General features: G+C 42.7%; 1 protein-coding gene across 2 annotated transcripts in view; it reads left to right on the forward strand.

The window, feature by feature from the left end:
- rgs3a (regulator of G protein signaling 3a) overlaps positions 1-14,339 on the forward strand; it is a 156,155-nt gene that overhangs the window by 61,855 nt on the left and 79,961 nt on the right. For both annotated transcript variants that reach the window (XM_036977265.1, XM_021602436.2), the window contains one exon: positions 4,789-4,917. In XM_036977265.1, coding sequence (XP_036833160.1) covers positions 4,789-4,917 — 129 coding nt within the window. The remainder of the gene's footprint in view (positions 1-4,788; positions 4,918-14,339) is intronic.

The raw sequence follows: 14,339 nt of genomic DNA on the forward strand, positions 1-14,339 counted from the left end.
TGACCTCTTTATTACGTCTCAGTGATGGATACAACAGAATATCGCTATTCATTTTTGCTTGCTTTCAAACATTTTGTCCATTTTATCATTATTTTGAGTGAGGAGAAACATCCATTCAGTTTAATAAATGGTCGTGCTGCCAGTATGAATGTCTCTCTCTTTCAATTCTATGTCTGTCTTTCTGATTCTTTTCTCTGACAATTTCCCTCGTTCTTTCTTTTCTTGTTGTTGTATCTTTGTCTCGCTTTCTCTTTTGGTTTTGTCTTCCTATTATTCCTACTATTTTCTTTCTTTCTCTCCTCTATGGATGCATTATCAGAATCTCTAGCTTGGAGGAGTACAGCTGCACACTGTGTGTGTGGAGCTGTGGTAGTCAAATAGACAGTATCTCTGCCTGCAGACTTTCGCAACTTCTTAAATAATTCTCCCCGTGTCAGGGGAGTCTGGCTTTGACAGAGAAAAGGCATCACAGTTCCAAATACATTAGACTGCAATACTATGTCTGACAATGACAACTTCTGATAACAAAGTCTTTCCCACAGGAGATAAACATTTCCCAACATCAAAGAACAGTGGTAAAAGGCAGTGGACTGCTTAGTGACAGACGTCAGACCAGGGCAGAGTTAGCTCCAACAAAATCCTTCAGGACTCCAGTTAATCTCTGAGGACTTCGAAAAAAATGAAAAAGCTCTAAAAGTAACCCATGCTGCCAAAGACATCTCTGCACAAATGTTTTCCTTCCAGACAGAAGTGAAATCATAAGAGAGAAGAAAACGGAGTGAATAGAAGAAATAAACAGCTGAGTGTAGAGAAATTACTTTTATGTAGCGTTCACTTCAGGGAATGAATGGAACTGAAATGATCTTACCTGAGCCAGTCATCTGTCTGTGAGAGTCTGGTTCTCTGTCAAGCTGGAGATAAAACTTGTTTAGCCTTTTACGCAGTTTCTGAGTAGTCTTCACGTGTGAACCACTGTATGTGGGCGTATGAATGCCATCCTCAACTTGCATTCCCTAAAGGTGAATGATTGGTCATTTTGATTTGGTCAATAGCCTTGTATGTGTGTGTGTGTGCCGTGTTGTGTTGCATTGTGTGTGTCTTAGTGATCGTGATGGCAGTTGAGGTGGTGGTGGGGAGATTGGTCCTTGTCAAATGCTAAAAAGGAACCATTAGGAATGGTTCTAAGTGTTTCGCAGAAAAACACATGAGGGAGACTCAACAGATCACAATGCATTGAGCCTATTCAAGACCACAGGCTTTCCTCCCAGTTATTCTGTTGCTGCAATGCCCTTTAGTAGACTATGTCTTTGTACAGATCCACTGTAGTTAATAGAAGAGGTTACACCATTATGTAACCTACAAAATCTGTACACATACACACACACCACGTACTGAGCCCTTTACACTCGCAACCCGTATATGGGTAGAAAAGTAGCAGATTTGGTCCCTGGTTAGTTCCTACATTGGAACACAGCGGCTGTAAAATAACATGATGTACATGACATCAGAGCTCGGGGTCTCCTCTTTACGTATGCCATTCAAAGCACAGATGTTCTAAACCCCTCTGTGTGAAGATGAGACTCTCATCTCTCATCCGTTTTGCCTTACGACCCTCACAACCGTTTTGGGACTCGTCTGAATTCGGTACAGCAGATCTGCCAACTACTTTCTGTAGCATCTGAACAGTTTGAGCTGCACATAAATATGACACCCCTGTGGAAATATAGATGTTGGTTGTTTTGCTCTAGGACGCCCACAGGCTCACAAGACTAGTCTGAAGGTCCCCCGGTAACAGTTGAAAAATGTTATGGAAGTACAGTGTATATGGAGACAGTTTAGAGGCAAAAATAAGGGGTTAAATGCATTTTTCTTAAACCAGATCTTTGTTATATCTCTCAGATATATGTTGTTCCATGTAGTGAATATGATATTCAATGTGTTTGTAGGGGCTAATAGCAGTAACGGCCAAAATATTACTCATTCAAGGGTTTTTCTTTATTTGTACTATTTTCTGCATGGTCGAATAATAGTGAAGACATCAAAACTATGAAATAACACATATGGAATCATGTAGTAACCAAAAAAGTGGTAAACAAAAACATATATATTTTACATTTGAGATTCTTCCAAGTAGCCACCCTTTGCCTTGATGACAGCTTTGCATACTCATGTCATTCTCTCAACCAGCTTCATGAGGTAGTCACCTGGAATACATTTCAATGTGTGACAAGTTAATTTGTGGATTTTTTTTCATTCTTAACCTGTAGTGACGCCCAGCCGTGAACGGGACCGTTATCATCATCTGACACTAATTAGCACAATGCAACGGACATAAATCTTCCTAGAAAATATTCCTATTCATGAAAATCACAAGTGAAATATATTAGAACACAGCTTATCCTTTTGTTAATCACCCTGTCATCTCAGATTTTCAAAATATGCTTTACAGCCAACGCTAGATAAGCATTTGTGTAAGTTTATCATAGCCTAGCATAGCATTATGCCTTGCTAGCAGCAGGCAAACTTGTCACGGAAATCAGAAAAGCAATCAAATTAAATCGTTTACCTTTGATGAACTTCGGATGTTTTCACTCACGAGACTCCCAGGTAGACAGCCAAAGTTAATGTTTTCCCAAAATATTATTTTTGTAGGCGAAATAGCTCTGTTTGTTCTTCACGTTCGGCTGAGAAATCGCCCGGAAATTGCGGTCACCACAACGCCACAATATTCCACAATATTCCAAATTAGCTCCATAATATCGACAGAAACATGGCAAACCGTGTTTAGAATCCATCCTCAAGGTGTTTTCCTAATATCTATTCGATAATATATCCGTCGGGACAATTCCTTTTTCTCTAGGACCGATTGGAGTAATGGCTACCTCTGCACTTTACGCGAGAATCTCTCTCGGAGCCACCATGTGACCACTTATGCAATGTGCCCCCCATACGGCTATTCTTCAACAGAAATGCGTAAAACTACGTCACAATGCTCTAGACACCTTGGGGAATACGTAGAAAGCGTAAGCTCGTTGATGGTACATTCACAGCCATATAGGGAGTCATTGGAACGCAGCGCTTTCAAAACCTGGGGCACTTCTGGATTGGATTTTTCTCAGGCTTTCGCCTGCAACATCAGTTCTGTTATACTCACAGACAATATCTTTACAGTTTTGGAAACGTTAGAGTGTTTTCTATCCAAAGCTGTCAATTATATGCATATTCTAGCATCTTTTCCTGACAAAATATCCCGTTTAAAACGGGAACGTTTTTTTCTCCAAAAATGAAAATACTACCCCCTAACACCAAGAGGTTTTAATGCGTTTGAGCCAATCAGTTCTGTTGCGACAAGGTAGGGCTGGTATACAGAAGATAGCCCTATTTGGTAAAAGACCAAGTCCATATTATGGCAAGAACAGCTCAAAAGGCAAAGAGAAATGACAGACCATCATTTATTTTTGACATGAAGGTCAGTCAATACGGAACATTTCAGAGGCTTTGAAAGTAAGTATAAGTAATAAGTAATAAGTAATAAGTAATAAGTAATAAGTGCAGTCGCAAAAACCATCAAGCGTTATGATGAAACTGGCTCTCATGAGGACCGCCACAGGAAAGGAAGACCCAGACTTACCTCTGCTGCAAAGGATAAGCTCATTAGAGTTAACTGCACCTCGGATTGCAGCTTCACAGAGTTCAAGTAACAGACACATCCAAACATCAATTGATCAGAGGAGACTGCGTGAATCAATCCTTCATGGTCGAATTGCTTCAAAGAAACCACTACTAAATGACACCAATAAGAAGAAGAGACTTGCTTGAGCCAAGACACACATTAGAAAAGTACAAATTTGAGATTTTTGGTCCCAAAAGCTGTGTTGTTGTGAAATGCAGAGTAGGTGAACGGATGATCTATGTATGTGTGCTACATATCATTCCCTAGATATACAAAGTATTCAATTTGCCCCATAATTACAGAGAGAATAAATACAGAAGGTAAAGCAAAAATGTGATGCTAAAAACATTTAAAAAATGAAAAAATACTATACATGTTATGAGAGGGAAAATACTTAAGAGAAAGTGTACATAAACAAGCTTACTGGGCTGATATATGGCTCCAAGTCACAATGGTCATGTATCACACCAAGAGGTTGTTCGTCTTTAATGAAGCACAGTAGTCAATAGCGCTATTACTGTTTGCTACTACTCAGCAGCAGTAGAGTATGACACTTCTGGCTTGCTAAGCTCTTTTGTTAGTACTTGCTCTCTTTCAAAGCATTCTCTGCACTCAAGATGCCCTGTGCTGCCTGGACTGTACCAGTGGGTCAGTGTAATTCTCTGTGACTGAGTGGATGTGACACACACACACGCACACACACACACACACACACACACATTACCTTGGACTTGAACATCTCTATGGGTGAGGATTAAGCCATTAAGCATGATAACTCTCCAACACTATCTTACTGTTCTTCTCTTTCATTTGCCATCATTCATTTGCTTTCATTTTATTTTTCATTTGCTCTCTCCCTCTCTTCTCCCCCTCCTAAAACAGAGGTCCTTACACCATGAAGACACTTTTACAAACACACGTTTTTGTCAACCAAACTGTCAAACCTGCAACAAAGAGAAGAATACAGTATTGGGTGAAAGGAGAACAACCACCCCACTCATCCTTTGTCCTCTCTCTTTCTCTCTCTCTCTCTCTCTCTCTCTCTCTCTCTCTCTCTCTCTCTCTCTCTCTCTCTCTCTCGCTCTCGCTCTCGCTCTCTCTCTCTCTCTCTGTAGAAGTGTGACTGCCTGCTCAGTCTGGAAGCCTACTCTGCTGACCAGAAGCGGCGTGTGTGTCAGTGTCTGAAGGACACGATTGACAAGCAGCTCCAGAGGACTGCCCCCTTCTACCCTCCTAAAGTCCAGGTAGGAAACACTCATCCTGCCACTCACTGGCTCATCTGCGCTCACGCTCATCCCTGCTGTCATTCACTCACAGGACCTTTGCTGAAGCACATGGCTTGCACTGTACTCATGGTGAGAGTGCATTCATGAACAGTGTGCTACTGTGCTTCTCCAATGAAGTCCGCTAGTTTCTCCTTGTTTTATCAGCTGCTCTGTAGATGACTGTAGAGTGCTCCCACGTAGCTAGCCAAGATATTTTGGTTTGCTTGGTTCTTGTGTTGGAAGTGCAGTGGGCATTCTTTAATTGGACACTACTCCAAGCACTGTTCTAGAACCTGTTCTTACCTGTTCATTAGAGAAGAGCTGTGTTAGAATTAAACGGAACAGAAGAAAAGGAATGGAAACCTGTATCTTGAACACCCCTCAAAATAATCCATCCTTCACTCGTAGAAAAAATGGTTCCAAAAGGGTTCTTCGGTTGTCCGCCATAAGAAATCGCTTTTCGGTACCAGGTAGAACCCTTGTGGGTTTCATGTAAAAACCTCTCCAGGGTTCTACCTGGAACCAAAAAGGTTTCTGCAATGGGTTCTCCTATGGGTCAGCCGAAGAACCCTTTTAGGTTCAAGATAGCACTTTTTTTCTAAGAGTGCACTAGAGTACCTTTATGATTCATTGTTTCATAATCTCTATCCTTATTTCCCATGAGTGGAAGGTTTGGACAGACAGACAGACAGACAGACACTATGTCCTATACTATCTAGCTGTGGTCCTATTGCTCTCTAGCTTCATTATGTGTATGGCCTCCACACCTGCCATCCATTAGGCCTTTATTCTCCTAGCAACATGAAAGAGGGATGAGCTCGCGCTCTTTTATCCCTCTCTCTCTCAATCAACCAGGGAATATGCTTTTCTCTGCATGTCCCTGGTTTTGTTTCTATCGTGTCGCCTCGCACTGCATCCTCTCGCTGTATGTGTGTGTGTGTGTGTGTGTGCATGCTTCTGTGTGTGTGCGTGTGTGGGTGCCTGTGTGTGTGTGTGTGTGTGTGTGTGCTTGTTTCCTGCGGTAGCAGCTGTTTTTCTGGGCTGACCCATTTACCAACTAGAGAGGCGTGAGACAAAAGAAAGGAGAGCATTTTTGTGAAATAAAGGAGGTGGGATAGAAAGTCTAACAGGATAGCTATGTGCTGATTCTCTGACTAGAGGAGAAATATGTTGTGAGAGTGATGGCATTGAAACAGTCAGTCATATCTATGTGATGCTGTATAGAAGTAGTTCCAGAGAAAGGGGTTAACGCCATTTGAGTGTTTAGGACAGTACTGTTTATCATCACTCTGACTGTGTCCCAAATGGCACCCTATTCCCAAGAGACCTATGGGTCTGGGTTAAAAGTAGTTCACTAAATAGGGTATAGGGTGCCATGTGGGATGCATCACCAGTCTTTTGACCTATTGGAGACGGAGTGATACAGATGGCTGTGTGACATATTGTGGCTTAGTCATGTCGAAAGCAGTGACAGTCTGAGTCCACCTCTGTGAAGTCCCCGTAAGGCAGAGCAAAGAGGATTCTGTTGGGACTCATCTGATAGGGGAGATCAGTTCACTGCAGTCACACTTTTGGCTGTGTGTGTGTGTGTGTGTGTGTGTCTGTCAGCATCCATTAGACTCATCAGACAGCAGAGATGAGTTTATGACAGTAATAAATACAACAGTTGGACAATGGATGAAGACACTCCAAACTTTTGGAATAAATATTTTACTGGCATGGAGAAATAATGAATAGAGTTTAGGGATTTTGGTGATAATTCAGGTATTCAATTCATTGTAAAATGTTGTTAACTTAGAATGCACTCATACATACATTTTCTAATGGTATCAGGTATTTTTTCAATATTTTGTTTTAAAATCAAGATAATTATATGTGCTGCATTTACATAAATACAAAGGGTGTATTTGCATATATTAATAAATTAACATAAATGGGTAGAACAGGGCTGCAACCACCAAAAGTACTTACCTGCAATGTCTACCCTACCTGCACTGTCTACCCTACCTGTACCCTACCTGCACTGTCTACCCTACCTGTACTCACCTGCATTGTCTACCCTACCTGTACTCACCTGCACTTCTACCCTACCTGCACTTACCTGCACTTTCTACACTACCTGCATTGTCTACCCTACCTGTACTCACCTGCTCTGTCTACCCTACCTGTACTCACCTGCACTGTCTACCCTACCTGCACTCACCTGCACTGTCTACCCTACCAGTACTCACCTGTACTGTCTACCCTACCTGTACTCACCTGCACTGTCTACCCTACCTGCACTGTCTACCCTACCTGCACTCACCTGCACTGTCTACCCTACCAGTACTCACCTGCACTGTCTACCCTACCTGTACTCACCTGCACTGTCTACCCTACCTGCACTGTCAACCCTACCTGCACTCACCTGCACTGTCTACCCTACCTGTACTCACCTGCTCTGTCTACCCTACCTGCACTCACCTGCACTGTCTATACTGCCTCATTAATTAATGTTGTTGTCATGTTCTGCTGCATAATTCAACAAGTGTGTCAATAGCAGTATATCCTCGAAATATAAATGTACACGCTTATCTAGATTACTTTTATCAAAACATACTTTACATTGTTTGCGAGATCAGATATAATATCACTATAATCCAAGTGTTCATTTTCAGAAGTTGATTTCACTTCAGCGCATCTCATTTGTAAACATTTCAACTGTATTAATTATTACTATTTTTAATTCTAGAAAAAAATGAACACTCATAAAAATAAAGTTACCTTTCTTCTCTTTCTTGTGATGTAAGTGTCGAGACGGTGTGTTAAATCTTTGACGAAGCGTCAGCGTTCTTATACATGCAACGGAAAGCCAACGTAATCCGTTAACAGAAAGAAACAGCAGGCACAAGAAAGAGTATGAAAGAGTCGCAGGAGTAAAATGAAAGCAATCAATCCAGCGATATTTAATGACAAGTGGACCCCTCAAACACAGGAAATAGATGGCTGGAAAAGACAGATCCTCAGGTGGGCGGGGCACCCCTCAAACACAGGAAATAGATGGCTGGAAAAGACAGATCCTCAGGTGGGTGGGGCACCCCTCAAACACAGGAAATAGATGTCTGGAAAAGACAGATCCTCAGGTGGGTGGGGCACCCCTCAAACACAGGAAATAGATGTCTGGAAAAGACAGATCTTCAGGTGGGTGGGGCATGTGCGTTGCTTGTGACAGCACACAGCCCAATTAGACAGTCCATAGCGTGGCTAGACAGTCAATAAGAGTATGGGCGGGAAACAATCCATACAGGAAGCAATGACATTGCAAATAAATACTGTACAATTGGAAAACCTATTGATATTTCCATCAACAAATACACTGCTGTGTCCTTCCTTTACTTGATGGATTGTTGATAGCTCATTTGTGTTTCTCGTGTTATATCTGTACAATAGGTGTGTGTCTTGTGTGCCCCAGAAGTTATATAACTCCTAACCTTTGACCTGTAGCCTTATCATCAGTGGTGTTTACGGTATTCCCTGACAGGGAGCGAGAGAGCTCCTGGGAGGGAGACTGTGCTGTGTATTCCTTAATGTTCTTCTATGGTTTCCACCATTGAATGCCCAGATCCCCTGCTAATTGGCGGGATGAGTCACAGACAGGACAGGAGCAAATTAAATAATGCCAGTCGAACAAAACGAACTGGCAACAGACAAACAGAGAACACAGGTATAAATACACAGGAGCTCCTAGTAGCCGGGGACTTTAATGCAGGGAAAATTAAATCCGTTTTACCAAATTTCTATCAGCATGTTAAAATGTGCAACCAGAGGAAAATAAAATTCTGGACCACCTCTACTCCACACACAGAGACGCATACACAGCTCTCCCTCGCCCTCCATTTGACAAATCTGACCATCATTCTATGCTCCTGATTCCTGCTTACAAGAAAAAATTAAAGCAGGAAGCACCAGTGACTAGATCAATAAAAAAAGTGGTCAGATGAAGCAGAAGCTAAGCTACAGGACTGTTTTGCTAGCACAGACTGGAATATGTTCCGGGATTCTTCCGATGGCATTAAAGAGTACACCACATCAGTCAACGGCTTCATCAGTAAGTGCATCGATGACTTCATCCTCAGTGACCGTACGTACATAACCCAACCAGAAGCCATGGATTATAGGCAGCATCTGCGCTGAGCTAAAGGCTAGAGCTGCCGCTTTCAAGGAGCAGGACACTAACCTGGAAGCTTATAAGAAATCCCGCTATGCCCTCCGACGAACCATTAAACAGGCCAAGCATCAATACAGGACGAATACTACACCGGCTCTGACGTTTGTCAGATGTGGCAGGGCTTGCAAACCATTACAGACTACAAAGGGAAGCACATCCGCGAGCTGCCCAGTGACATGAGCCTAAAAGACGAGATAAACTACTTCTATGCTCGCTTCGAGGCAAATAACACTGAAACATGCATGGGAGAACCAGCTCTTCCGGGACACTGTGTGATCACGCTCTCCACAGCCGATGTGAGTAAGACCTTAAAGCAGGTTAACATTCACAAGGCCACAGGGCCAGCCGAATTGCCAGTATGTGTACTGCGAGCATGCGCTGACCAAATGGCAAGTGTCTTCACTGACATTTTCCCTGTCCGAGTCTGTAATACCAGGATGTTTTAAGCAGACCACCATAGTTCCCAAGAACACTAATGTAACCTGCCTAAATGACTACCGACTCGACCTGTTTGATGTAGCCATGAAGTGATTTAAAGGCAGGTCATGGCTCACATCAGCACCATTATCCCAGAAACCCTAGACCCACTCCAATTTGCATACCACCCCAACAGATCCACAGATGATTCAATCTCTGTTGCACTCAACCCTGCCCTTTCCCACCTGGACAAAAGGAACACCTACAGTGGGGAGAACAAGTATTTGATACACTGCCGATTTTGCAGGTTTTCCTACTTACAAAGCATGTAGAGGTCTGTAATTTTTATCATAGGTACACTTCAACTGTGAGAGACGGAATTTAAAACAAAAATCAAGAAAATCACATTGTATGATTTTTAAGTAATTCATTTGCATTTTATTGCATCCCGGTTGCATCACTGCCTGGTATGTTAACTGCTCAGCCTCCGACCGCAAGGCACTACAGAGGGTAGTGCGAATGGTCCAGTACATCCCCGGGGCCAAGCTTCCTGCCATCCAGGACTTCTATAGCAGCAGGTGTCAGAGGAAGGCCCTAAAAATTGTCAAAGTCTCCAGCCAACCTAGTCATAGACTGTTCTCTCTGCTACCGCACGGCAAGCAGTACCAGAGTGCCAAAACTAGGTCCAAGAGCCTTCTAAACAGCTTCTACCCCCAAGCCATAAGACTCCTGAACATCTAAACAAATATCGACACAGACTATTTACAATTCCCCCCCCCCACCCCTCTTTTATACCACTGCTTCCCTCTGTTGTTATCATCCATGTATAGTCACTTTAATAACTCTACCTACATGTACATACTACCTCAACTAACGGTACCTCCCTGTATATAGTCTGTATATAGTCTCGCTATTGTTATTTTACCGCTGCTCTTAATTACTTGTTACTTTTATTATAATTCTTCTTAGATTAAGGGTTAGCAAAAATAGCATTTTGAATGGGACTGAATTGTGTGTCCCACAAGGTTAGTTATACAATACAGTGTGTGTGCGCGTGTGTGTGTGTGTGTGTGTGTGTGTGTGTGTGTGTGTGTGTGTGTGTGTGTGTGTGTGTGTGTGTGTGTGTGTGTGTGTGTGTGTGAAGGGAAAAACAACCGACCTACTGTAGGTAAATTAGACCCGTCATCAGTTGTATGGTGATTAGGTCAAATGGATGATTAGAGTCTGAACATTCCTCTATGCTTACATTGGAATCTTTTTAGGATAAACATTCCCTTTACTTGAGTGGACCCTAAGGGTCATTCAGTAATACATATCCAATCATGGCAATATTAGTTCAATTTTAATCAGGATAATGTATTGGTTTAATTTTAGGTAAACTTGTGCAGTTATGAGAATTGAAACACTCCAAGGGTAATGCATAGATATTTAATCATAATAAAGCTTTTGTGATGATAAGAAATCGTAAATATGGTTTAATATGGCTTAAAGTCTTAACATGGCTTGTGGTCTATGCCTTTGTGCTCTCTTAGGAAACTTTAACAGGATGTTGTTAGAAATTAAAGGTTTTCAGAGAGGTCAGACCATGCATCATGTGTGCATATGCATGTGGTTGTGTGTGTGTGTGTTCAGTCCCTTGTGTTGTTACATTTAGAGGTCTAAGGGAACAAAGCAACCTTTGGGTAATTGGGTGAGCCAGGACAAAGCAAACCCTACATGTGACTCATAGACAGGGTATTGATATGGGATGTCAAGGTTTCTCTCTTGCAGTTGCCAAATCTGAACCGCGAGAGTTTCTCCACTTTGGCCATAAAGTTAGCGACCAGGGTGGTGTTGTGGTCAGTGTTTTGGAGGAACTCAAAACTCCCCCTCTGACAGAACCTGACTCAGAGCTGACCACAAGTTCCAAAAGCTGAACCAGCACAATGTGATTTGAAATAAACACAACTTTCATTTCATTACTAACTCCACACTATAAGCCCCAAATGAGTTGATGATTTCACTTCAGCCTAATAAATACACGATCCCTCTCAGCTTGTCTTGGTGGTGGAAGACATTTTCTACGGTATGCTGCTCCAAATGTGTCAAAAATCCTCTTATATTCTGACTTTGGAGGATTTTCTATCACTAGTTCTTAAGTACATTAACAAAGGCCTGGGAGAGTGTCTTTTGTGGAGCTTGTCAGTAGCAGTTGCCAGTTGCACTGCAAGCTTTGATTTGATTTAAAGCTGAATGGGGTGATAGAATCTTTGTTGGAGAGGGAAAGAGGGAGAAAGAAATAGAGAGACAGAGCGAGAGAAACAGAGAGAGAACGAGAGAGACAGAGTTCCTCTTTAATTAGTGTTGCATTTCCCATAATGTCAGAAACAGCGTTTCTCCTCTGATGTACAGTATTTGCGGGTAAATTCTCACTCTGCTGAACCGGAGTGAGAATCAATGCACTCTTGAGAAAAGGAGCTCTGAGTTAAACACTTCAGTAAAACTGACTTTACCTTACCTGTGTACGAGTATGCAAACGGCTACTATATGCAAATAGTCAACCGGGTCACCGTCATTTCCCATTCTTCTGCATGGTCACAGTGCTGATGTTGACAATTGTCCCCGTTTCACTGGCACTCAGCGGCATTGAAAGCAGCTTTTTTATTTTAGAGACGAATGAAGTTTGTTGATGAGATATCTCCACTTGAGCCAGTAATTCCCTCCAAACCCCTTGTGAAAGACTGGGGGAGAGGATAAGAGTTGGAGGCCGTTTGCTGGCTTTGCGTGCGTACGTTCTAAATGTACTTTCATTGTTTGGTTTGTTCAGAGTTTGAGCTTGAGGGCTGAATTTGCAGGTAATGTCAAATATCGTGTAGTGAATAGTCACTATGGTCACCAATTCTTCTGAGTTTATTTTCTAAGTGCAGCTTGCTGGCTCCTCCTTTGTTTACGGGCTACATCAATTTTCACTATTGTTAACCAAATGTGTGTTTTTGCTAATGTTGTTGTATAGTGTGGTAACCATGTGCCACATTGGTTCTAGTTAATTCAGTCATTCTAGGTATTGTTAAAAATAGTTTCCTTTCTCCGATGGTATCCCTGTCATGCTCAGTCTCTTCTTAGTAAGTGGGGCAGGACTGTCCGGGACAATGCATTCCGTTGCTGCTGTAAGCATGTGAACTAGAGATGTAACTACGTGGTTGTAGCCACCTCCACCGCCAAGTTCCAGGAATCCTAGTACTATTACTGTAGTCTGGTGTATTTAGGGGAGATAGTTATGTCCCCTGACTGTCTCAATGTCCTCTCCCTAACCACCATGCAGTCAGCCCTCACACACACCACGGGATTCTGCTACCTTACATAACGCACACACACAACACTTCTATTCCTAGCCAGGCCACTTTTCTCCTTCAATGCATGATTGTCACATGGACAGAAGTATGGATGTACACGTACGTACACACACACACACACACACACACACACACACACACACACACACACACACACACACACACACACACACACACACACACACACACACACACACACACACACACACACACACACACGCACACACACACACACACACACACACAAAACACACACACAAAACACACACACAAAACACAACTCCCGAGTGGATGGTCATACAGCACATGATCTCATCCTGCTGTATGCTTCCAGTACTATCTGTGACCAGGCTGCATTAGCCAGAGAGCTGCTGGAAAAGTACATTTGTTCAGCTGAACACACACACTAGCATGCATGCACTTTCTCACTCACACTCTCCAACCAGCATCTGCTGCTCAACGAGCTAATCTAGGTTGTCCTGTGGAGCAGAAACAGATAGCTAGACAGCCGAGAGTTTTCTAGTGGATCTAAGTGCTAAGCTAGGGTACGGTTGTATATCGCAACACACAGGGGAGCCTCAGACAGGGCCTAGCCTTCACCTCGCCAGGAGAGATACTTAATGTTTCAGACGTCTAATGGACGAAGGATGTCTGCTGGGCCTCAGAGACCGCCTAGACTGTCTTTGACTGTCTGACTCTCATGTCAAATGTGTGATGTTCCTTTTTTGGATGTAGAGGTGGGGGGTTTATAGGGAAGATCTTGCTTGTTTTCCAGGCAGCTGTGACGTAGCTATGACGTAGGTTTGACGGTACATTTTCTATAGCCACATGACTTGTATGACGTTAGCATGACCTTGCATGGTGTTTACTCACCTCCCTTCCTCTCTCCTCTCCTCCCTTCCTCACTCCTCTCCTCCTTTTATCCGAATTCATGAAGACTGGATCACATCTCTTCACCCTGAGGCTATGAGAGGTATAATGGAATCAACTGTTCTCTGTAACACACTATAAAGTACTCAACAAATGCACACAGACAATCATAACAAGTACAGTGCATTATATGCAATGGGAAAGAGGAAGCACATTCCATTAGAAATTGTAAACCACAGTTTTAGTCTCTGAACTGTCTGGTTCATAGTCCATTTTCACCTGCCCGTGTGAGGGAAGAGAGGTGCTTAATTACCTGTCTCTGAGTCTTTGTCACACACATGCACTCACTCACTCGTACACACATACACTTTTTAATCCCCCCCTCCATGGTGCATTGTGTCAGATCAGACAGGATGTGAATCCCATCTTTATCCCATGCCTCCATCACACACCCTATCCTTTCAAGGTGATGTTTACCTGTCTCCATTAACTTCTGAATTGATCACAGCAATCTGGTGAAAGGGGGATACTTAGTGAGTTGTACAGTAATCTGGCAGAAGGTTGTACAACTGAAT

This window comes from Oncorhynchus mykiss, chromosome 5, assembly GCF_013265735.2.
Source record: "Oncorhynchus mykiss isolate Arlee chromosome 5, USDA_OmykA_1.1, whole genome shotgun sequence".
NCBI classification, from domain to species: Eukaryota; Metazoa; Chordata; class Actinopteri; order Salmoniformes; family Salmonidae; genus Oncorhynchus; species Oncorhynchus mykiss.